This window comes from Mercenaria mercenaria, chromosome 5 (genome assembly GCF_021730395.1).
Source record: "Mercenaria mercenaria strain notata chromosome 5, MADL_Memer_1, whole genome shotgun sequence".
Lineage (NCBI taxonomy): Eukaryota > Metazoa > Mollusca > Bivalvia > Venerida > Veneridae > Mercenaria > Mercenaria mercenaria.
This window is the reverse complement of record NC_069365.1, coordinates 34,611,142-34,638,183: the sequence shown is the minus strand read 5'-3', so window position 1 is coordinate 34,638,183 and position 27,042 is coordinate 34,611,142. Positions and strand designations below refer to the sequence as shown.

At 35.9% G+C, this 27,042-nt stretch overlaps 2 protein-coding genes across 3 annotated transcripts; one reads left to right on the top strand and one right to left on the bottom strand.

Moving 5' to 3' along the window:
• Window positions 1-2,121: 2,121 nt before the first annotated feature.
• LOC123556809 (uncharacterized) lies at window positions 2,122-25,915 on the top strand. 2 transcript variants are annotated; one of them, XM_045347792.2, is made up of 2 exons: window positions 2,122-2,235; window positions 24,768-25,915. In XM_045347792.2, the coding sequence occupies exon 2, from the start codon at window positions 25,223-25,225 to the stop codon at window positions 25,880-25,882; it is 660 nt and encodes a 219-aa protein (XP_045203727.2). In that variant the 5' UTR covers window positions 2,122-2,235; window positions 24,768-25,222; the 3' UTR covers window positions 25,883-25,915. The 2 variants fall into 2 exon arrangements, with proteins under 2 accessions (XP_045203727.2, XP_045203729.2); XM_045347794.2 differs by lacking the exon at window positions 2,122-2,235 and adding an exon at window positions 21,001-21,353.
• LOC123556808 (uncharacterized) lies at window positions 11,472-13,722 on the bottom strand. The gene is made up of 2 exons (XM_045347791.2): window positions 13,634-13,722; window positions 11,472-13,032 (listed from the first exon to the last, which is right to left on the bottom strand). Exon 2 carries the CDS (start codon window positions 13,029-13,031, stop codon window positions 11,472-11,474), a length of 1,560 nt encoding a protein of 519 aa, XP_045203726.2. The 5' UTR covers window position 13,032; window positions 13,634-13,722.
• Window positions 25,916-27,042: the final 1,127 nt, after the last annotated feature.

Sequence of the window (27,042 nt, the reverse complement as noted above, 5' to 3'; positions counted from 1 at the left end):
TAAAGTTAAATTATGGAAAAGATATAAAAAGTTTATAATGAAAAATTATTGATATGAAAATGATAAACTGCAGCTATTATTTACAACTACAAATTAACACAATGCAATGCGAAATAAATGTTATATAGAAGCTAGCATGAATATAATACCAATTTCTATTCAACAAAACGGACACTGTCTAAATGTGTTATAGACTGGCACACAATAATTCCAAATTACAATAACATATTACATACATGGTATTAGACTTGCCACATAGATTTAACATTACAATGCAATGCAGTATCGGCGTTTCGTAATTAACAACGAAATGTTTGACATATGATTTTGACAAAGAGCACTTTACAATTATCATGTTACACAAATTCCAGTACAAATCTTACAGCTTATATAAACAAATTATTTTAGACTCCTCTTTCGAAATAATTTACAAAAGTCTGAAAAATTTAATAAATTATCCTGACTAGCCAAAATCACATGCCGAAAAGTAAATGTTACAGAATTCTGTAGAATGAACAAAAATTTACTAAAAAAAAATCGTAATTCAAAAATTATACAAAAATCTAACAAATAAACTTCTTACCTTGATGGAGCATAAATTTCTACCAAGAGAAATCAATATGACATAGATTCGTCTAATGTCGAATGTGGTGTGCCCTAGGCATATCTAGTCCAGTCCATTTGTAGGGTAATGTCCCGCCAACTACTAAATTTCATGGGACTCACGACTTATGCGTGTACTCTTGACTATTTGCATTTCCACGGGAATCACGATATTGCCGGGAAATCTGATTACTTTGGCGCGCATTGAATTTGACAATTTAAGGCCCGTTATAGTGGCTTTGGGGATAAAAACATAAACTACTGAAGTTTATAAAATATCAACTTTCTTATTACTGAACCGAATTTAAAAAAATTTATATAGAAATTTAAGTTATGAAATACAGAAAAACATGAGAGATATTTTATGCGACAAACCTGACATTTACCTCAATAACTCAAAAATTTACAAAAAGATGATGCAATACCTGTATTTAAACTACAGATACATTGAGGCTCTTATGTCAGTTTGTGACACCATGTCTGGGCTGAGCAAGCTAGGAAATCTTTGTCATACAGACTTGTAAAATGGAATAACCAACAATAAATAGTTAATTATAAGGCTACTATTCTGATATCATATCAACTCCTGTGAATCGACTGTATATTCAAATTAGCATAGAAAATAATTTTCCTATTACGTGCATTTTGAAACTTGTTTATATATTAGCAAATTAATTCTGTGCTGCTTGGACAGTGGAATACTGTACAACATTGTAATGTTGTATTTTTATGTTAAAACCTTAAATAATCTCAGGCTAGTCTACATATTTATTCATAGATCTAATAACTTAAAGATTTTCTTCTTCGGGCTTAAGTAATATTAATCAATTTGATGGAAACGAAAACATAATTGTGCAGGTTCTCGATTGAAATTTTCTGGATCCTATAACTTAATTGATGATATCGCCTCAAACCAAATGTCGTGGTCCAGCCGACTCAGGTACGTTTCCAGACAGAGTTGGGTACCCACACAACATGCCAGTAGACGAAGAAGTCTGGGTTTTTATCCCTTTTTACCGCTGTTGTATATAGAGTCTTTTAGCTGTAAAGTTCCACATACTGCTGTGTATGTACTGTTTTATCCTTCATGATGAGTGAGGCTGATGATGATGATTACCTTTTCTGGCTAGAGTGAGCTAGTATTTTGAGACTTACTCCTGCCAAAATAAATTTTACTTTTAGAATAAAAATGTTATGACTGTGTCATCATTACAATCATTTTGGATAACTTATTGTTTTACTGAAACATGTGAGTATTCAAAACTTTCTTACATTCGTTTTGTGTACAGTATTTTTTTTAAGAAAAAACATACATCCTTTTTTTGCTTAAACAAGCTGAACGATTTCGATTTTCATATATGCATCGATTTGCACCAGTACATTTCACTTAAATTTTTACATTTCAAATGAAACTAGAATCACCAGAATTCATCTGACGTACAATGCACACAACGATGTTGAATATTTAACATACTGCGACTCAATGTTGAAAATAGCGCTTTCCCATAATGCCCCGAACGAATGCGTCCTAGCCGGTCACACATAAGTTAACCCCCGTTGCATGAGTTACTAGATACGTCTGCCTATACATATGTTTACTATATACAAAAATACAACATGGATTTGATACACGTGAGTTTATTCAGTTTGTTGCTATTTATTTTATAATACTCAATTACATCTTTATGAATAATAATGGTTTTTGAAAATTAAACCACCTAAGGGGAGGTATGAAAACACATTTTACTCCAACCTTAAAGGTGTCCAGTCACGTTTAAACCATATTTTATGACATTTTTCATATTTAGTATAATCTGTTGGAGATTGATGTAATGAACAGAATAAGCCATTACACAGTCAGATCCCTATCAGAAATGTATAATATTTTATTATAATTTATGAAATTTATAATTACTCCACTTTAATATGAAGATATTTAGAATGTGATTTCAGTAGAATTTCTAGCGTTTGCATTAGTGATAGATGTAGGAATGTTTAAACAAACTGAACGAAAGAGCAATTTTAAAGACGGTGTCTAACTTCAGAATTAAAATTTCTTTCCAATCTACAAGTATCCGGATTCTGCAACCAAGTTAAGCAAAGGGAGATAATGCTAGGTTTTACAAACTTGCATTTCTAAAGAAGTTTGGCTTATTATGTAATTGTCAATATAAATCTTTGATATATATTAATATAACAGTTCTTATATTCATGTCATTCCTTAGGCACAGTATGTTTATTAATTTCATACATATCCTGAAATAGCTCTTATCTCGGCTAGGCATCCAGGAAAATTAGGAAAATAGGAAAATCAAATTTTAAAACACCTCCAGTGAAAATCTGATATGTATAAAGCACTCATTGAACAGAAATAAGTATAAATATTTTGAAAGATCATTTGTTCAACCTTGAACAACCACCTTTAAGTATCGGATTTCGTTATCACCACGTTACAATAAAACTAGACTAATGTTACAAAGATAAAGCTTGTCATGGTGTATTGAACATCAATTTCGAGGGGTTTTCTCAAAATACTGGATAGAACGTATTATCAGTAGTAGTATAATTAAAGAATAATACAGCCAGTTTATACACAAAGCCAAATTAATAACATATGTAATAAAAAGTCTAGCACAAAACTCCCGACAATATGTGCATGTCGACTTGGTTTTGATCAAGTTTTACTTGGATTAAATGAGAACTGTAATATGAGCTGAGAGCACAGTTGTAAAGCACGGACGTACGGATGGACGACGGAGGTGACAGTTAAATTACCATTATTATGTCTGTAGTTGGGAAGAAAAATACAAAATTAAGCTCTTTGTTGGCAGACTTTTTGTCCAGCAATCATTAAGGGGCGACCATTAGAATATTAGAGGAGCTCGGGCTGGCAGATTTAGTTCAGGCTCTTTTCTCATTTTTTTTATGCACGGCTAAATCCGTTTCACATAATAACATTTACAATTGGGTGTTCTTTTGCCTATTTATGTAAACAATATCGTGTACAAATAAACATAAAATTTTACAAATAAATCAACTTATTGCGGTGTAGGCGGCTAGGAACAATGTAGATCTGCCAATTTATTAAAGCAATTGTTACTTCTGGTGGCATTCTCTGTTTATGCTCAGATATTAGTATAAAAGTGATCATGAGGACCAAACGTGCAATTTAAAAGGGGCTGTTGCCTTCTACAGTTTCTCAAAAACACTTAATGAGATCAAAGGTCAAATGAATGCATCCACAAATACACTGTTCAACTGTACACCCTTGCTGTTTCCATGTACCCCCTTAAATTCTTTTAAACTTTGTGTCTTAATTCCTTTAATTATTCTACTACTAAGATTAACAAAATCATCAACAAAAACAGTTGCTGTGCTTATTGAAGTACAATCAAACCTGAATCTAGCAGCCAGCCGAGGCAGCGACACAATCCTAACTCAGACAAATTAAAATTAGAACAAAAAGTCAAGTTTGGGAAGTTAAGTGACCGACTGCTTAGGGCAATTGACTGCTAAATGCAGGTGGCTGATAAGGTAGGTTCAACTGTATTTATCATAGTTACCTCTGATGGCAAACTTTGTTAAAGTTTCACAGCAATGCTAATCTTTATACATGGGTCAGTAATATCTGGGGACTGTCGTATACTAAGGGTCATTTCAATATCGCATTCAGGTCAAAGCTAATCGACACAAAATGGTCATATATCGCCGAGTCCCCACATGAATCAGAGGTGGAGGACGAATGATTTCAGACACAATGTCTTTTATCAAATCGTCACGGAGAACATACTCACGGCCCCGCGATCCGTAGATCGGCGCTCTCCCTATTGAGCTAAGCGGGCGGGTTACTAAAATATCTGTATTAGCTGTACAATCAATGTAATATCAAGTGTTGATTTATGGAGAGTAATGTTTAAATGATATCAATTTAAGAGAAATATTTCAAATGACTGGTGAGGTTATACATGTTAGCAACAAGTGTACGAAAAAGAGTGTGTGTGTTCGGGTTTAGCGTCTTTTTCAACATTTTTTTCAGTCATATAAACGACGGTGTCTGCTTGTAGCAGTAAGTACTATTCCCAGCTTTATAGTTTGCCTCACTAGACTATCACGCTGTAGGCATGTGACATGATACCCAACCCAGTCGCATTATACTAACACCGGGCTGGCCAGTCCTAGCACTATCTCTTTAATGCTGAGCGCCAAGCGAGGAAGCTACTAAAGACTAAAGTACCATTTTTACGTCTTTGGTATGACGCCGACAGGGATCAAACCCACGACCTCCTGCACTCGAAGCGGGCGCTCTACCGAGGCGGTCCGTATACTTGAAGAATCAGGAATGGCCTATAGGAATTTAACTGGTACAAAACGTATAATGTTCTGTTTGATTTGCCTTTATTTCCTCTTTTGTGGCTATACATCATCATTTATCCATGCAAATATAGATATATATTTACAAGATGAAGGTGCTGATTTCAGAGAATAAATCATCCACAGTATTACATTTTAAACACCACCATCGAAGCTATTGATGCATTATTTATGCTCCTTTGTTTTTAAATTTCAACACGTAACTCTAACTTTTTTGGACTTTATTGATATATTTTTTCTTTTCCTTTACAAAACACGAGTTATAATTGAAATGAAATATTTAATTCGATGGTAACACTTTTCTGACCTGACGATTTGTTCCAGATAGATTGACCTTGTTAGCATTTTGAATAAACCTCAAGATGGTGGCTACTACATGAACAAAATGAGCAGGAGACCTTACGACTTTTGTTCACTTTAGTTAAATTAAGGTGACAGTCAATGCTTTTGACCTATCACGCTGCGAGTTATGTTTGCTTATATGAACATGATTGATGATTTTTGATACACGAACTTACTATACATATTTTAATCAATATACATCGTTACTGTCAAGTTAACAAATTAAAAGTAACAGCAGTATTACATTGGTCCATAAAAACATAAAAAAGAGCTTAATAAATATATGGAACTGGGACAAAAGCTTCTGACACTGACCTGTCATGTAACTTGCAGTAGAAGCTGACGCTGTTTGTAAAACTTGAAAACTTATTGTAGTTTGGGCCTCCGCAATGGTTTAGTTCGCTGACTTTGAATCACTTGCCCCTCACTGCTTCAAGTTGGAAACCTATCATGAAATGTAAAACTATTTAATGTGAGGGAGCCATCCGCAGTTCGCTTATGGAAAGGTCTGTAGTTCTACCCAGGTGCCCGCGCCTGGCATTATGTTTTGAAAGACATTTTGGGTCTTCCTCTGCCTTCTTAAGTTAGGAAGTCGTCATAGGGACTGCATGGATGTCAGTGTAACAAAAGCACACAAACCTAAGAGAAACTTCCATTTTTATACGCCCGTTTGAAAAACGGGACGTATTATGGGAACGCCCCTGGGCGGGCAGGCGGCATCCACAGACTTTGTCCGGAGCATATCTTCTTCTTGCATGGAGGGATTTTAATAAAACTTGGCACAGTTGTTCACCATTATGAGACGAAGTGTCATGCGCAAGAACCAGGTCCCTAAGTCTAAGGTCAAGGTCACACTTAGAGGCCAAAGGTCGAATTCAAGAATGACATTGTCCGGAGCATATCTTCTTCATGCATGAATGGGTTTTGATAAAACTTGGCACAATTGTTCACCATCATGAGACGGAGTGTCAAGCGCAAGAACCAGTTTCCTAGGTCTAAGGTCAAGGTCACACTTAGAGATCAAAGGTCAAATTCAAGAATGACTTTGTCCGGAGCACATCTTCTTCATGCATGGAGGGATTTTGATGTAACTTGGCATAATCATCACCATCATAAGACGGAGTGTCGTGCGCAAGAACCAGGTCCTTAAGTGTAATGTCAAGGTCACACTTAGAGGTCAAAGGATACAAGAATGAAAACTTTGTCCGGAGTATTTCGTCTTCATGCATGGAGAGATTTTAATATAACTTGGCACAAATGTTCACCATCACGAGACGGAGTGTCATGTGCAAAAACCAGGTCCATAGGTCTAAGGTCAAGGTCACACTTAGAGGCCAAAGGTCAGATACAATAATGAATTTGTCCGAAGCATTTCTTCTTCATGCATGGAGGGATTTTGATGTAACTTGGCACATTTGTACACCATCATGAGACAAAGTGTCATGCCCAAGTCCCTTCTTTAGAATTACTTTCTTTTTTTGTTACTATAAATAGCTTATATTGTAACTTTTTCATTACTAGTCGTAGGGAAAAATCGAGACCACTTTTCTGTAGTACAACATGCATGTTACATCCAATTCTGAGGTGTATTTTGACCTATCTCTACCTGGTAAGGATTTTTGTTGTGTAGACTTACATTTTTTTTTAAAGATGAACTTCCCTTAGTTGTTACTTTAAATAACTTATATTGTAACTTTTTTTATAATTGACCGTAGGGAAAAACCAAACCACTTTTCTGTGGTACAACATAGATGTTACTTTCAAATTTTAGGTGTATTTTAAGGTAACCTACCTGGTAAGGAGTTTTTATGTGGATTTAGAAAAACAAAAGAATTACAATAATTACTCAACAACCAAAGAATTAAAATTCCATTTGCAAATACAGGAGCTAGTGTAAAGAAATTTGCTGTGACGGGCGTATATTGTGACATTCTGGCACTCTTGTGATTTGACCTAGTGACCTAGTTTTTGACCCTATGTGACCCAGATTTGAAAGCATCCAAGACTTCATGATAACAAACATTCTGACCAAATTTTATGAAGATAGAATAAAAATGTGCCCCCGCCATCAGAGTGTAAACGAATTTATTCTTTGATTTGACCTGGTGACCAAGTTTTTGACCCTGAATGACCCAGATACAAAATCATACAATATTTCATGCAGACAAACATTCTGACCAAGTTTCATGCACATCAAATGAACAACAGTGTTAACAAGCTTTTCATTTGATTTGACCAATTGATCAGTTTCAAATTTGGCCTAGGAATCATCAAAATAAACATTCTGACCAAGTTTCATGAAGATAGGGTCATAAAATATGGCCTGAAGAATGTTAACAAGCTTTTCCTTTGGTATGACCTTATGACCTAGTTTCTGACCCAATATGACCCAGTTTCAAACTTGGCTTAGAATATTCTGACTAAGTTTCATGAAGATAGGTTGATAAATGTGGCCTCTAGGTTGTTAACAAGTTTTTCCTATGATTTGACCTGATGAACTAGTTTTTGATCTGACATGACCCAGTTTCAATACAGGTCTATAGATCATCATGATAATGATTCTGTGCGAGTTTGTATCAAATCAAAGCATAAATGAAAGGGCCAAGATAGAAAATGTTGCCGTTTTCAGGGGCAGTAACTCGAGAACCCATTATGGAATCTAAAAGAATTGATATCTTATTGTGACTTAAGTTGTGTTTAATTGTGGTTAAAATCAAATATAAAAATTTATGTCACTTCTATCGTGTTCACAAGGTACAAATTACCAAATATTGGCTCTTTCAGAGGTCAAGCAGGGGCCGTAACTCAAGAACCTATGATTGGATCTGACAGATTCATCATGGAATCCAAGATTTATTGTTGTTGAAGACATTTTGCAAGTTTGTATCAAATCAAAGTGTAAATGAAGTCTCTATATGGCTACAAAAGCCAAAATAGCATAATTCTTGAACACATAAAGGGATCTAGCCAACTTTCGAAAGGAACCGAGATATTATGCAAATACAAGTTGTGTGCAAGTTTGATTACAGTCGATTGCAAAATGTTGTCTCTATTGTGTTCACAAGCCAAAATATCACATTTTGTCCCTTTAAGAGGAGTCAGTGGCGCAGTGGTTAGCAGGTTGGACTACAACGCCAGCCGTCCGGGTTCGATTCCCGGTCGCGCCTGATATCCCAACTAGTGTTCAGTGCTGGGTGATATGCTTAAATTGGTACTGTTTCCAGCAGTATCGGCCTAGACTGGATGCTGGGGAGGTAAATATGACACCTGCCGTGGGCTTGGCTGGAAATAAGTTGTTCCATTCATTCCAGGTGGGGACTTTCGTCGACTACCCACGTTAAACAAGAAACTTTACCCTTTTTTTTATAACTCTGCAACCAATGATGAGATCTGGACAGTGTTCAAAACGAACCGAGATATTATGTCAATACAAGTTGTGTGCAAGTTTTATTAAAGATGATTGCAAAATGTGGTCTCTATCGTGTTCACAATCCAAAAGTAGCACATTTCTGCTCTTCAAGGGGCCATAACTCAGCAACCCATGATTGGATCTGGCCAGTGGTCAAAACCAACGGAGATATTATGTCAATACAAGTTGTGTGAAAGTTTTATTAAAGATGATTGCAAAATGTGGTCTCTATCGTGTTCACAAGCCAAAAATAGCAAATTTTGGCCTTTTAAGGGGCCATAACTCTGGAACCCATGATCGGATCTGGCCAGTTTTTAAAAGGAACCAAGATATTATGCCAATACAAGTTGTGTGCATGTTTTATTAAAGATGATCGCAAAATGTGGTCTCTATTTTGTTCACAATCCAAAAATGGCAAATTTTGGCCCTTTAAGTTTAAGTAAGCCAGTTTTCAAAAGGAACCAAGATATTGTGCCCATACAAGTTTTGTGCAAGTTTGATAAAAATCAAAAACAAAATGTGGTCTCTACCGTGTTCACAAGAAAATTGCGGACGACGGACGGACGGACGGCGGACGAAGGGTGATCACAAAAGCTCACCCTATCACTACGTGACAGGTGAGCTAATAAAAAATAGACTTGTGTGCTGTGGAATGGAAGGGTGTCAGTTCAAATCTCAGTGAGATCCAATTTTGGTGACAAAAAGGTCATTGGGTAACTTATAGAAAAATATGGTCATAGTTATAATAAGAATATATGTATAATAGAATATGACCATTTTTAGCTCACCTGAGCACAAAGTGCTTAAGTCGAGCTATTTTAACCAGTCATTGTCCGGCATATATGGGCATGCGTCGTCCGTCAGCATTTGCCTTGTGAACATTATAGAGGACACAGTTGTGGCTCAATATTAATGAAACTTGGTCAGAATGTTTGTCTTGATGATCTCTAGATTAAGTTCGAAACTTGGTCATGTGGTGTCAAAATTTTGGTCAGTAGGCCAGATCAAAGGAAAAGCTTGTGAACACTAGAGGCCACAGTTTTGACTTAATCTTTATGTAACTTGGTCAGAATGTTTGTCTTGCTGATCTCTAGATCAGGTTCGAAACTGGGTCATATGTGGTCAAAAACTAGGTCACTAGACCAGATCAAAGGAAAATCTTGTTAAGTTTTACTCATGAGAATTGGTCAGAATATTTTTCTTGATGACTTTAAGGTCAGGTTGGAATCCGGGTCATGTTTGGTCGAAAACTAGATCACCCAGTCAAATCAAAGAAAAAGCTTGCGAACACTCTTGAGGCCACAGTTGTGATTTAGTCTTAACGAAACTTTGTCAGAATGTTTGTCTTGATGACCTCTAGGTCAAGTGTGAATCTGGGTCATATGGGGCCAACAACTAGGTCATCCGGTCAAATCAAAGAAAAAGCTTGATAACACCACAGAGGCCATGTTTATGTCCCTATTTTCATGAAACTTGGTCAAAAGGTTTATCTTGATGATCTTTTTTTCATTTGATGTGCATGAAACTTTGTTAGAATGTTTGTCTGCATAAAATCTTAGATGGATTTTCATCTGGGTCATGTGGGGTCAAAAAACAAGGTAACCAAGTCAGATCAAAGAATAAGATAGTTTACAATCTAGGGACCCATTTTTGTCTATCTTCGTAAAACTTGGTCAGAATGTTTATCATAAAGTCTTGTATAATTTCAAATCTAGGTATGTGGGGTCAAAAACAAGATCACTAGGTCAAATAAAAGGAAAAACTTTTTTACACTCCAGAGACCACTTTTTTGCTCCAATCTTCCCGAAACTTTATCAGAATGTTTGTTTTTATGAAATCTTGGACAAGTACGAATCTGGGTAATGTGGGGTCAAAAACTAGGTCGCTAGGTCCAGTAAAAGAAAATGCTTATTTACACTCTAGTGGCCACATTTTTGGTCCAATCTTAATGAAATATAGTCAGAATATTTGTCTCCAAGAGATAACTAAATCAAACATGTTTACACTGTTATGGTGTGTTACTCGAGTTACCTAGGGCCATCTTGTCAATACTGTTCCTCTGAAAATAAGCAGTGTTTCGGGGTATTCATCACCATAGTGATAGGTTTTGTTTGAATATCACATTGTTCGAACGAGCTAATAAACATTTTATTAAAAAGAAGTCCAATAAACAATAATTGATGCTGTGTAATATTGACCAGCATTGGAAAATTGATATTAGTTGAGCACTGTTCATGAAACAGGCAGTTTTTGTCAAAAAATAAGGTAAGAACATTTAAATTTTATTGTCAAGTTTGAAATAACATGTAATTAATGTTTAAGAAGGGTTTTAAAAACTCTAAAAACATAAATTTCCAAATTATTTGAAAAGATTTTTTCAAACCAAATATGTATATATTGTATTTGTGCTATTTTATATACCTGTTGCAAATCACTTTTTCACAAAGTAGGTGACACAGTTGTTTTACTAAAATACACCCCAAGAATTTTGGCCATAGAAAATCAGAATAAAATAATAATAATTACTGTCATTTGTTTGAAATTTGATCAATCATATATCAAATTTGCACAAGATTACTGTGTATTAATGAAACTATATTGGCCAAACACATGCATATATGCAATCCAGCAGCATTGTTTCTTTCTCTGAAGCGTAAAGATAACATGTAACATCGTAGAGCATCAACAGGTCTGTTCTCTTGTTCCATGCACTGTCCTAGTAAATTTAGTGCTGTTTCTTTGTGTGCTAAGCAGCTCTTTTCATATCTCCAATACAATACATTATAGATGCTAACTTTAGTCTGCTTGAAGCAACATCTGTGTCCAGTCCTGCTTCAAGCCAGTCAAATGCTTGACGAGAAACTGTTCTGTTAATTTGAATGTTCTGAGAGGCTTTCAGAGATCCTATTGAGGTACAATATACAGATGCTTGAAGTCTACATGCTGTCTTTTCTAACATGTCACCATCTCTGTAGTATCTTGTCAAATGTAGCACTATGTTAAACAGAATTATCAATTTCATTTCTAAACTTATATCTTTTATACTATGAAAAAGCTCATTATGGGAATTTGAAATATTCCAAATTGTGTCTTGTAATAAACCAGCTGTTAAGTACATAGTGTACTCCTCTGGCTGTAGTATGTCATGTTGTACTTCGTTCATCATACTTAGCTTAATCTGAAGTCTTTCACCGAGGTCATCAATCTGAATTCCAAAAAGTGAAGTTTCATCACATGGTATCAAATTTGACATTCTTTTAAGTAACTGCTGTTTGACTACAGTAGAAATTTTTCCTGCCATTGAATTATTTTCACGATCAAAGAAATGTGGACAATTTCCTCCTAATATACATCTGTTCAGTGTTTGTATACAGACATTTAAACAGTTTAAAATGTTACATTCCTTCCATATTTTTGAAGGTTTACTTGCTATACAGTAAAACAAAACAGTTTTACACATGAAACTTGAAATGTAACTTTCACTCTTAAGACTTTCAACATTAATGTATGTTTTAAGAATCATTTTCATTAAGATGTAAATTCTTATTTGGGTAATATTTAAATTGAACATTAGGCACCGTTCAGCTAATGAGGTAGAAATTCTCCATTCAAAGTCTGCATTTTCACTGACTTTGCTTCCAACACCAACAACATAACATAGTGTAGTTTTTTCATATCTCTTCATTTCTGCTGTTGGCCATGAATTTGTTTCTTGCCTGTCCAGGCAAGCTCTAGATGACTGGGGCCATGATTTACAAGGAAATGCTACTACAATGTCACTAGCAAAAGTACCTAGGTGTTCTGCTATTGCAACTGATGGTCCTTGTCGCCGGCATCCTTCTAGCAAGGCATCATCTATTATTGTATTCTTGCACAATATCCGTCCATGTGTATCCATTACAAAGTTATTGCCCGTTTCATGTGTATCAGGAAGCCGAGCATCCTGTCTAAGCTCCTGTAGAAGACAATACCCAGGTGGTGTTGTTTCATTCTGAATCATCATCAGGAACTTAACTTTACCAGGAGACCATTCAGACCAGTCCTGTATAACAAATACATCATCTGCACAGAGAAGGTTGTCAGCATCTGATTCCAGTCCTGCTGTTGTGGTACCTTCTGATCGACTGCCTAACATATAATCAGTTCTTTGTTCTTTAGTTGCTCTGTTTATGATATTGTCCACGGTTTCTTTCAGTAAATATGTCCTCCTCCTCTTCATCACCATATTTTCATTTACACCAATATCGTCCAGGACCTCAGAAAGTCTCATGGATATATTGTGATAGTAATCTGGTGTATGAAACATCCTGAAATATAATTTTGAGCATGGACCATCACATGATGCTTCATTTGTATCATTTTCTGTTTCATTTTGCTAGAAATTATTATAAAATATGAAATTACATGTAATAGCTTAAAATGACTATAGCATATTTACTGAAAATTACACTTGGTACAATTACAAATTGCTTAAAAAGGGTACAGTGTGACACAAGTCTATTCTTTTTGTTTTCACAGAAAAATACTGTCTGATAAATGTTTTAGAGATATGGTATGTCTAAAAAATCAGTTCAATAGTAAACAGTTGAAACATGTTTTTTTCCCTTCTCCTTGTCTCAAAACAAACATTTGCTTTTGAATATCCTGCACTGCATAAATTTCTTAATATGGAAAACACCTCATCTGAATTTGTTGGTCAAAGTTATTGAAAGAAATTTTTCTTGGATGACTCTACCAACATTTTCTGTTTGTGTTGTGAAAGTCAGGAGAGCAATCTACCATGACCCTCTTATTTAATAAAAAGCAAGTTTGTTAACTGAAGAAAGGACTGGACTATAAAAATGAATGCCAGACACTAAATGAAAATAAAAAATAGCTGATAAAATGAAAGAAATGGAAATAACTGACCTGTTTTCTTTACGTAAAACTGAAATTTAATTGCCTATAGTGAGTACGTAGATTTTCCAAAATAATTTAACTTCCTCTTTTGGTTTCAACTAATCTTTCAAGGGAAAGGACTGTTCGGCATCATTGTGTATGATAGGCGTTTGCATTAAGTCCCTTTCATTTTATGCTCTTCAGTGAAATGCTGAAATTTATCAGTGAATGAAAATTGACATTTTCACTGTTTCAAATGGAAATATCATTTTTATTTTTCACTGGTACGGAACTACACTTGAATGTTATTATTATTATTATTATTATAATTATAATACCAGATTTATATAGCGTCCTTTTCATGATCAATTTCACGTTCAAAGGCGCTTTACATAGTTCAAATGTAGCCACACAGGGCGCATAATTAATCCTCTACTAGTACAGACACAGAGCGATCTGACCAGAGGGACAGAGTGAGACAAAGCCCCCATGACAGAGAGATCAGAAATCAGATACAGGCTTGTCCGGCTAACTTAGCCTAGCTCGTTGCGAATAAACAGACTGGTTCTTTAACGTATCCAGTGTATAGCACTGATACACGCAAGGATTGCCTGGGTTCCTGATCAGTACACCTCTAGTTGGGTGGGAAACACTGAAAAGCGTTTCTGAAAATTCCCGAGTAACTGCCGGGGATCGAACCCCCGACCTCAGGATTGGAATGTAAGTGTGCAAACCACTGAGCTATCCGTATGATGTAAAAGTTATCAGGAAACTACGGTGTTCCGTTGGGGTCATCGCAGTTTTACGTTGTCGTCCTATGGGCGAAATCGCGAAAACACGAGATATTGACGCGAAAACACAATACTTCGACGCAAAAACACGATGCTATAAGGCAAAAACACGAAACAAAAATATCGCGTTTTCGCGCTGTTAATATCGTGTTTTCGCGTTTTCGCCCTCTCAACTCCAAAAGCGAAACCGCGAAAATACGATGTTTTAATATCGTAATCCTTCCGGTTGGTATTGCGCAAACGCTTGCAAGACATTTCGAGAGACCGTAGATTCGACCCCGATACATTTTAACCCTAAATTACGGTGTTCCTTGGACATTTCGACCCCTCCTTGGACATTTCAACACCAATCTATGATAAGCATGGCAGGGTAAAAGATGTCATTTTTTTTAGAGCGGAGGTTAAAAGATGTAGCAGTGCAGTTATTAATCCATTTTAGATAAAGATAATATGTATAACATGTAACAGAATGATGAAATCGGGATCGAGTTGATCTTTTCTTTTTGAAGGTGATATAGGTTTTGATTTTTTTAATATTAAGATAACAGTTATTCAATATTATCCGTGTATATGCCTGCTCGCTGTCTAACTTTTCATCAGTCAAATAAGGTAGAACTTGCTATGACTTTATAAATGTGTTTTACATGAAATCTGTTTTATAATTAGAAGGCAGTCTGAAGGATATACTTACGTACCAGTTTACAAGTATTTTATTTAAAGCAGGGAAATGTCTCTAAATGTATTCTTTTTTTTGTAAGTAAATATATCTAAATACTGTTTGAACCAAGGCGATGCTTTAGTTAAAAAACACTCACGAAGTGTATAAAACGGCAATGTTTAGCCGCATCTGCACTTAGAAAATTGTAACAACATACTAATAGAATATCAATTATAAAATGTCATCGTTAAAATCTCAAGTCAAGCCCCTCCACGCCCCCTCCCCCACCTCTATCAACTGGAATTTGTAGTCATAAGTTCCTGTCCGGAAAAAAAGATAGATGGGTAGCATTAAAGATTACTAGCATTAAAGTAAGATCAACACCTTTAAATAGCTTTTTCAACACATGACCATCACGTCGCATAATTTAAATTTACTCCGCTGTCTTATAATTCTGAGCACCTGACGTAATGTAATGTTTGTGTTCCATTTGAACGAACATGACATTCACTGCAATTTCAGTTTATTTTACCTACGTATTTCAGTTTCAATGCAGACATATGAAGTAGCATATAATATGTTACGAACTATGGGGAAATTAATTTATCTTTACGAAAGGCGACCAACTTCGGGCGAACACGGAATAGTTGCTCGCTGTTTCAGATTTGACCCTTTAGACGATTCAGTCCTTGCAAGTGTTATAGATGGTTGTACAGAATAACATACCCTTAAGAAATTGAATTTTAATCAAATTTATCTTGTGAGTCATTTTAGTACGGTTGGTAATGTAAAAGACCAAAACAATTGACACTCGCGGGTTTGAATCCCATCCGATATGCTGTATTTATAGAACAACGAACTCCACTTTTGGTTAATTTAGATACTGACATCTGTTTTGGATTTTTTTTTTTTAAATCAAAATTGTTAAAGTATGAAGTCACGTTTATTCTCCAGTCCATTCACTTCTCTTGCTCCACATATTGTATGTATGCAACATTTGTTGGGTAACTGCACAAAAAATCTATTTTTCCTGTAATAGTTGTTAGGCTAATTTGACCTATCGCTGCACTGTGTTGACACGGGTAAACATTTTTACACCACAATTACAAGAGCAGAATAAATACTCAAAATGTGCGTCTGTTTCCCATTTTACTCAGTACAATATTTATTGTGACAAGACCATAATTATAATTGTAATTCGTTAACTATATAATTCTCGATACAAATATAAAATGTCTGGCTTTTCACCAGGTGTTCCTTCTCGTGTCTGCCTCCTTATATATTGTGTATTCCACTCTGTTCGTACTAAGTCCAATTCCGCTGAATAAGTTGCATAAAGCAGAATCTAACCAACTTCTGCGACAAGAAAACACGAAAACAATTATGACTGAGAAAAAATAATACAAAAGTGAAATTGGCTTGTTTGTTTTGCAGCGCGACCATGTATTGTCCCCAGAAAATGACACAAGGCTAAAATACATACACTTACAAAATTAGTTATTTCTGTCCAATAAACCCACTGGCGCCAGATCAGAAAGAAAATGCCTCTGTACATGTTATACCCTACCCCTCGGTATTCTATAAGAACCATGGTCGTGAACGGGAAAATATACTAACCCATTTCAATCGCGTATTTCATACCTAAAACACGTAGTTCAGTAAATGTGTACTATTGATATTAAACAAGCGATAATTTATCTTCCATCGTGCACCAGTCACATTGTCTCAATATTCCATATTATAGAGATGCTCCATATATTTTATGCTTTAGTCAACGTTACAGAAAAAACTTGCGTGAACTCCCCTAATGAACATCCGGTCTAGAGGTCACGGCAGTGTGCACATGTTAAGCGAAATGTAAACATACAAAAACAGAATGCAATATATTCACAGTTTTACGATAAGACTCGAAATGATGAATGAAATTCATCTTGTATATGATTTTGAATTTGAAATCATACATTGGTATACATTTATTCTGTTTATTTAATTCATTTTGCACATTTATACTGCATATAAACATTTTAGCGTACACGTGTAGTAAAATGACGACTGACATACATTTTCACATCAGCCAATCAGAGTGGTTTTGTAATCTAGAACGGAACTTCACCAGGGAAGTTCAAGCAAGTTTTTTTGTGTAACGTTGAAAAACAGTAAACTACACGTTGTTTTTCTAAGATAAGAAGTATTGAAGAAATGTGATCGGTACACAATGGAAGATAAATTACCACTTGTTTAATATAAATAGTACACATTTACTGAACTGCGTGTTTTAGGTATGAAATACGCGATTGAAATGGGTTAGTATATTTTCCCGTTCACGACCATGGTTCTTATAGAATACCCAGGGGTAGGGTATAACATGTACAGAGGCATTTTCTTTCTGATCTGGCGCCAGTGAATAAACCCTATTATTAAATTAGCATGCGCAGATCCAGTGGCACCCACCACAGTCGACTGTCCAGCGACCACATCATATTTTTTCAACGTAAAGCAACTGAGGAATATGTTGACAACTATCTAATGTACTAAGTAACAATCATGGTACGTAGTGACTTGCTAGAGATTATTGTGTATCTTTATCAATCAACTCTAAAATGGATTAATAACTACACTGCTACATCTTTTAACCTCCATGCATATCACAGAATGGGTGAGGAAAAAGGGATTCATAAGTACACCGCTTTAAAAAAAAGACATATTTTACCCTGCCATGCTTATCATAGATTAGGGTTGAAATGTCCAAGGAGGGGTCGAAATGTCCAAGGAACACCATAAGGGGTTAAAATGTATCGGGGTCGAATTTACGGTCTCTCGGAACGCTTGCAAGACTTAGTGTTTGCGCAAGACCAACCTGAATGCGAAATTACGATATTAAAACATTGAGTTTTCGCGGTTTCGCCTTTGCATTTGAGAGGGCGAAAACGCAAAAACACAATACAAGATCGCGAAAACACGATGCAAAAAATATCACGTTTTCGCGCTATCAATATCGTGTTTTCGCGTTTTCGCCCTACTTACCACGAAGGCGAAATCAAGAAAAGACGATGGAGGATCGAGGGCGAATACACGAAAGCACGATATTAACAGCGCGAAAACGCGATATTTTTTGTTTCGTGTTTTCGCCTTATAGCATCGTGTTTTCGCGTCAAAGTATCGCGTTTTCGTGTCAAACTATCGTGTTTTCGCGATTTCGCCCATAGGACGACAACGCTAAACTGCGATGGCCCCTACGGAACACCGTAGGAAACGGAATAGATTTACTTACAGTTTTTTTCTACAAAAATATCCTGATGTTCCGATATTATGACATCATGATGTCATTCACGAAACTTTTCACAGACAAACAGGATATTAATTTTGTTAAAACTATTCAAAGCACATTAAACAAGCAGAAAATTTGTTCGTTTCAGCATAAAATCAAAATATATTTCACTCGTAAACACCATAATTATGCCGCCCTTTTGCAGATGTCGGTATATCGGTCGGTCCGTAGATCAATTGGTTTCCAGATGATAACTCAAGAACACTTGGGCCTATGATCATAAAAGTTGATAGGGAGATTGTTCATGACCAGTAGATGACCCTTATTGACTTTGAGGTCAGTTTCTCAAAGGTCAAGGTCACAGTGACCCTGAAGAGTTAAACGGTTTCCAGATGATAACTCAAGAACACTTTAGCCTACGATCATGAAAGTTGATAAAAAAGTTGATCATGACCAGCAGATGATCCCTATTGATTTTTAAGACAGTTACTCAAAGGATAAGATCACAGTGACCAAGAACAATTAAATGGTTTCCGGATGGTAACTCAAGAAAGCTTGGCCTAGGCTCATGAAAGTTGATAGGAATCTTTGTCATGACCAGTACATGTCCCCTATTGATTTTAAGGTCAGCAGGTCAACGGTCAAGGTTATCCGGAATAGTTTAACGTTGTTCGTCGTCGTCCGTCATCCATCCGTCGTTAACAATTTGACTTTTTACACTCTAGAGATCACAATTTTGGCCAAATCTTAATGTTACTTTCAATAAAATCTTGGACAAGTTTGATATTGGGTCATCTTGGCTTAATAAGTAGGTCACAAGGTCAAATGAAAGGAAAAGTGGTAACACTCTAGAGGTCACACTTATGACATTATTTTCATAAAACTGTTAACCTTGATCATCTTAAGGTAAATTTCGAATCTGGGTCAAGTGGGGTCAAAAAGTAGGTCTCCAGGTCAGATCGAAGGAAAAGCTTGTTAACTCTCTAGAGGCCACATTTATGACTGTATCTTCATGAAACTTGGTTAGAATATTAATCTTGATGATCTTTAGGTCAAGATCAAATTAAGGTCAAGTGGAGTCAGAAACTACATCACCAGGTCAAATCAAAGGTAAGGCTTGTTAACACTCTAGAGGCCACATTTATGGCTATATCTTAATGAAACTTAATTAGAATATTAATCTTGATGATATTTATGTCCAATTCAAATCTGGGTCAGGTGGGGTCAAAAAGCAAAACACCAGCCCAAATCAAAGGAAAAGTTACACTCAAGGCCACATTTATGATCGTACCATAATGAAACTTGGTGAGAGTGTTAATCTTGATGTTTTCTCAGTTCAAGTCTGGGTCAGTAGAGGTCAAAAGCTTGGTCACCAGGTCAAATCAAAGGAAAAGCTAGTTAACACTCTAGAGGCCGCATTCATGATCACATCTTAATGATTCTTGGTTAGAATGTTAATCGTAATGATCTTTAGGTCAAGTTAGAATCTGAGTCAGATGGGGTCAAAAACTAAGTCACCAGGTCAAATCAAATGTAAAGCTTCCACATTTATGATTATATCTCTATAAAATTTGGCCAGAATGTTAATCTTGATGACTTTTATGTCAGGTTCAAATCTAGGTCAAGTGGAGTCAGAAACTAGGTCATCAGGTCAAATCAAAGGAAAAGCTTTTTAATACTCAAGAGGCCACATTTACGACTATATCTAAATAAAACTTGGTCAGAATGTTCACCTTGATGATCTTTAGGTCAAGGTTAAATCTTGCTCAGGTGGGATCAAAAACTAGGTCACAAGGTCAAATTAAATGTAAAGCTTGTTAACACTCTAGAGGCCAGATTTGAAACTGGGTCATGTGAGGTCAAAAACCAGGTCACTCTCTCAAATCAGAGGAAAAGCTTAACACTCTAGATGCCATATTTATGACCCTATCTTCTTGAAACTTGGTCAGAATGTTAACCTTGATGATCTTTAGGTGAGGTTCGAATCTGGGTTATGTGGAATTTGACCTACTGACCTACATTTTTGTTTTTTAAGATACAGACTTGAAATTTGGACGACATGTACAGCTTTGCACACTAATCTTAAAACTGACTTCAGTGACAATGAATGTGACCTACTGACCTACTTTCTTCAGGTGAGTGATACAGGGCCTTCAGGGCCCACTTGTTATGAAATCTTGGACAAGTACGAATCTGGGTCATGTGGGGTCAAAAACTAGGTCACTAGGTCCAATAAAAGAAAATGCTTATTTTCACTCGAGAGGTCACATTTTTTGGTCCAATCTTGGTTCAATGAAAATTGGTCAGAGTATTTGTCCCCATGAAATAACTAGGTCAAACATGTTTACCCTGTAATGGTCTGTTACTCAGCTGATCGACCTTGGGTCATCTTGGCCTTCTTGTCAGTACTGTTCCTCTTACAATAAGCAGCTGTTTTGGGGTATTCATCACCATTAGTGATAGGTTTTGTTTGAATATCACATTGTTCTAACGAGCTAATGTGACAGGAATGGCCGTACCGGCGACAGTAACCATCAAAACAAATCAACACCCTTTACAATATTTACAAATTTATTTACACAAGATGATTATTAACAATGCATAGATGATATGGAAAAAAAACTGATTATAAGAAAGAAAAAGAAGATCAAAGTTCAGTATCCCCGGATACAAAAGATCTTACATTCCATTCTAAAGTGACGTGTCACAGTTCTTTAATTTAATTGCGCACTTTAAGTAGCACAAACAATATATGACAACATATCTTCTAATCCAGTCCCTTTAAACCGTGAATACGTTGATTCCGTATTGGCTCCCTATGGTGGTAGGTGATTGCATCCCTGAGCTGACTTCAGAAGATAACAAAAATCAGCGTCTTTGCGGTTTACGGCACAACCATGGGACGAAAGGTCTGCGCTGGGAATATCACATCCAGGCGAGTGAAGACAAGTGAACCTCGGGCATTGTACTTCCGGGTTATGACATCACTAGGTAAAATCGTCTGGCGGAAGAAGCTAAAATATATAACATACGGTAAGCACCTTAGCAAAACAAATAAGTCAGGGCATAAAACAGCTCCTTTGGGTACACCATACCTCCGTAGGCTCCCATAAATAATACGTGCTACTTATACAAATATATGTGCTACTAAGTTCAGACGTCACGTGATTAAAATACGTCACTAATTACTTCCATTATTACAAAAATTACTTACTTAAAAGACTAAAGTCAAAGTATGAAAAAGATATGAAAAGTTTATGATGAAACATTATAGATACGGAAATGATAAACTGCAGCTATTATTTACAACTACAAATTAACAAAATTCAATGTAAATCAAACGTTATATGATAGTTGGCATCCATATAATATCTAATGCCATACACTAAAACGGACATTAATTAGATGTGCTATAGACTGGCACACAATTACAAATTACAATAATATATTACATACATGGTGCTAGACTTGCCATATAGATTTATACATAACAATACAATGCAGTAATGGCGTTCCATAATTAACAAAATGTTTGACATAAGTTTTTGAAACAGTGCTTTACAATTATCACGATACAAATTTCAGTATAAATCTAACATCTTATATAAACGAAACGTTTTAGACTCCTCTTTCTAAATAATTTACAAAAGTCTGAAAAATTTAATAAATCATCCTGACATACCGAAACTTGCCAAAATCACATGCCGAAAAGTAAATGTTACAAAAATCTGTAGACTGAACAAAAATTTACCAAATAAAAATCGTAATGCAAAAATCATACAAAAATCTAACAAATAAATTTCTTACCTCGATCGAGCATAAATTTCTAGCAAGAAAAGTAATCAGACATAGATTCGTCTATAATGTCGGAAGGTGGTGTGCGCAAGGCATATCTAGTCCAGTCTATTTAAAGGGTAATGTCCCGCCAAATACTAAATTTCATGGGATTCACGGCTAAGCCGTGGACTATGACTATTTGTCATTTTCACGGGATTCACGATATAGCCGGGGAATCTAACTACTTTGGCGCGGATTTAAATTGACAATTTGAGGCCCATTATAGTGGTTTTGGGGATAAAAACATGAATTACTGAAGTTTATAAAATATCAACTTTCTTGTTACTGAACCGAATTTAATGAAATTTACATGGATATTTAAGTTATGAAATACAGAAAAACCTTAGAGGTATTTCATGCGTGAAATCTAACATTTACCTCAATAACTCAAAAATTTACAAAAAAGATGATGCAATACCTGCATTTACAATACAGATAAAATAAGGCCCGTATGTCAATTTTTGACAGCTAATAAACCTGTAAGAAGCCCAAAAAGATTTATTTTGTGCTTTGTAATATTGACCAGCAATGGAAAATTGATATTAGTTGAGTGCTATTCATAAGACGTTAACTTTTGATACGCCCAAAGGGACGTTTTATGTTATGGTCCAGGTGTCTATCCGTCCGTCCGTCCGTACATTCGTCCGTTAGCAATTTCGTGTCCGCTCTGTAGCTCTTGAACCACTTGAAGCATTTTAAAGGAACTTGACAGAAATGTTCACCACACCGAGACGACGTGTTTTGGATGTCTCATTTGAAGGTCAAGGTCACACTTAGGGGTCAAAGGTCATATGAGTGTTTCGTGTCCGCTCTGTAACTCTTGAACTGCGTGAAGGATTTCAAAGAAACTTGGAACAAATGTTCACCACACTGAGACGACGTGCACAGCGCTTGTTTCGGATGACTAGCTTCAAGGTCAAGGTCACACTTAGGAGTGAAAGGTCATATATGACTTTGCTGTGTCCGCTCTGTAACTCTTGAACTGCTTGAAGGATTTCAAAGGAACTTTGCACCACACTGAGGTGACATGCAGAGCGCATGTTTTGGATGACTCGCTTTAAGGTCAACGTCACACTTAGGGGTCAAACGGCATATATGACTTTGCTTTGTGTATATTGCTATGCATTGCAGTGCTTTTGTTTTTTATTTGGCAGATCCCGTTTTGTTCTCTTACAATATTTTTTTGAATTACTTCCCTTTTTATGTTACTATAAATAGCTTATTTTGAAACTTTTTGATTATTGGCAGTAGGAAAAAACCAAGACCACTTTTCTGTTGTACAACATGGATGGTACATCCAATTTTTAGATGTATATTGACATAATTTTACCTGGTTAAATTTTTTTGTGGACTTAGAATTTCTTTTTTGGAATTTCTTCTTTTTGTTGTTCCTGTCCTTTGGGCTTCAACAGTCAAGTTCTTTAAATTTTGCTCCCATCCTCTGATGTAACCCTTCGGGCGTATATTGCCCCGCTTGGCGGCGCTCTTGTTTAATATATTTAATCGAATCAGATGTGCGAATCAGGGAAACGATTGTGAGACACCTGATATGCAGCCTCTGAAGGGCTTAAAACGAGGCAGGTTTCAATATGTAGGCAATTTTGGCCAGTCTCTTTTAATGTAGTGTCCTTAAACCGATAACAAACGGCTGAATGTGCAGTCTTAATGTTACACGCGAGGAAGTACTATGTATGTACTGTTAATTCGGTCCACTCGCCCCTGATATTTCCTGATATTAGACTTTTTATCGTTTTCCTATCACTTTATACTTTTTGTCATAGACTCCTGAATGTAAATGCATGGTACGATGATGCTTACAACCATTGCAGTCTGTGGCGATCTATAATCATCCACTTTTGTTATATAAGCAATCTATTAACTTCGCAACTCAACACTTTTGTGGGTAGAGGGTAGACAAACGGTAAATTCTGCAAAAACGTCAAAAAAATACATATTTAGATATAGTGATTTTCGGAAAATAGCACAGCAATTGCGCTTTCTTAGAACTGCATTGCATGACAATTTTAGCCTGCTACTTTTGTCATTTATTAGATGACAAAGAGTAAAATATCAGTTTAAAGACGCATAAACTCACGTTATGAGACAAAACTCACCTTATGAGTAAATGTTGACCTTATAAGCTTGACGTATTACTGTTATTGCGAGTCCCTTTATGGCCCCATTTCATTTATGGTTGGTTGGGAAAACCTACCAGACAGATATATATATATTTTTTTTTTGGATTTAACGTCGCACCGACACATGATAGGTCATATGGCGACTTTCTAGCTTTCATGGTGGAAGAAGACCACTGGCGCCCCTCCGTGCATTATTTCATCACGAGCGGGCACCTGGGTAGAACCACCGACCTTCCGTAAGCCAGCAGGATGGCTTCCTCACATGAAGAATTCAACGCCCAGAGTGAGGCTCGAACCTACAGGCAGACAATTGTCTATAATCTGTCAGCTGTCTTCAAGTACTTGCTTTTGGTCTTGCTTTGATGCTTTATATAAGTTACTTGTCACACGTTACTTTTACGTTAGTGGAAAAAATTTATGAGCAAAGTTGCATAACAAAAACAGTTACATCTTATTCAATGATTTATTTCAGTTCCTGCATCAGCTCTGTGATTAATCCGAAGATGGCTTCTTCCAAACATTCTCAAAGAGAAGATGATTCAAATGCGAATGCATCAGACGAGCTTCATGAAATGTTATGTGAGTCTTGCCAGAAAGATGGTGACAACGCTATTGCAATAGGTTTCTGCGTTGATTGTGTAGAATATCTGTGTAAAACATGACTAAAATATCACAGAAAACTAATACCAGGCCATGTTTCACTAAACCAGGAAAGTATGCCACAAGACTTTTGCTTGGAGAAATGTCCACATCATGTAGATGATATAATAAAGTTTAGTTGTCGTAATTGTGATGAGTTTCTTTGTTTAAAATGTGTTGAACACAGTCACAAAAGTTGCAAAGGAATAATGCATCTGCCACAGATAGTGAATGGATTAGAAAAGCAAGAAAATTTTACACAGTTTGTCAGAATTCAAAAAACTAAAAATGGAGACGACAAAGGCAAAAGACAAAATAATAACTACAAATAAAGCAATTGAAAACCCCAGTACCGCTACAAAAACTGCAATCAAAGAGCACTTTGGTGATTTAAAGAAAAAGATCGATCAGTTGGAGACAGCATTTGACAGTTCAGTAGAAGAAATCAAACTCAAAGATGAAACTGATATCAAGCCATTCTCGACAGAATATTACATGTTACATGAGAATCTGCAAAAACTCGAGTCTGATATGAACCAGAAGCGTAACTGTAATGAAAAATGCATACTATTTATGGCGGTGAAGAAAGCTGAAAAAGGAATTGTACTTATCGAAAAGGATTTGAAAACAGTGACCGATGGCAGTAAGTTCGTGAAATATGCATTTCAATCTACAAATATTTTAGGAGATATGCTAGCTGATGCCGGGAATCTTGGATCTTTGACTATCTTGGACTCGGAGAAAAATAAAGAAGCAAAATTTGTTCGTAGCCTCAACGTAAAGTCGCAGAAAGATGATAAAGTCTGCTACATAACTGGGGTATGCGTGTTATCGGACACACTTTTACAAGGGGGGTATTCGATCTACTCCTTACCACCAAAACAAAATGGCGGCCAAAACTCAAAATGTGAGTTTTTCTTACTTTTTATCTTTTTCAAAGATTTCTAGACCATGACACATGGCTATCAACCTGCTCCACTGTTTTTTCTATTTATCAGTACCTTTAACTTTGGAAACAGTGCTGTAATTTGTCTAAAATGCTGGTCATGGGATTTGAATCGATAGAAAATCCTCCTGAAAACACGGGATAAGGAATAGTGCGATTAGCAAAAATGGTCTTTTTCCCCAATTATTCAAATAGTTGTGAGCTATTTTTCTGATAAGAAGTAAGATTTCAACATATATTTTCATCATGGTTAGTCTGGAGCCGATTAAAAGTCGTAATTTTAAATTACACAGTTTTTTGTCTGATGATAAGGAACAGTGTACGAAAATAAGAGGATAAGGTGCAGTTCACTTCTTCAAGCGACTTTTTTCTTCACTCTTTTCAGAGACAATCAAGTAAAATTCTGTTACAATAATATTTTGATGATCATTTATAACTATCTCTTGCTCAATGTAGGAAGATTTAAAAGGTATCCGCCTGTCTATCAGACACGTGATGTACTGAAAGCCGAAAGTTTATCAAGTATTTAATATAGTATTTGGTATAGCGCCCAAGTCGTTAATAACAAGCAATTGCCTTACAAAAATGTTGAAATATTTTTGTCTTAAAAAGTTAAGCCTACTTAAAATACATTGTGTTCTACTAAAGATAGTGATAAATCAGCAACACCACTTAAAGGCAAAGAAAATCTCCTATATCAGTGACCCCCACCCCCAAATACCAGACATCTTAATCTCCAATAAACAAGATCCTGTCTGGTCCAGTCTGATGAGGGTCCATAAAACCTCTGTAGACTTGACATGTAGTCTAATAATTATCAGGGAATCATAAATTTTATTGCCTACCGATAAATTGGTTATTTCCTGTGTTTTGCTTAGTGATTGACATGCAGGCTTTTTTCAGAATGTACACAAAATTATTTTAATTGATAATATACTAATTTGGATTGCTCAGTCATGAGTAATGTCCTGACCAATTAAATTATAACTCTTACAGCAAAGCAATTCTAACTCCTTTTAGGAAACTCTCACTTTTATTTCATAAAAAAAGTAATTATTTAAAACTTAATAAGTCAAATTATAAGGGTTTTTTATTCAATGATTATGATCTTATTATTTGAGGTAACAAAATAAAACCAGAAAAAAATATAATTGCTGGATTT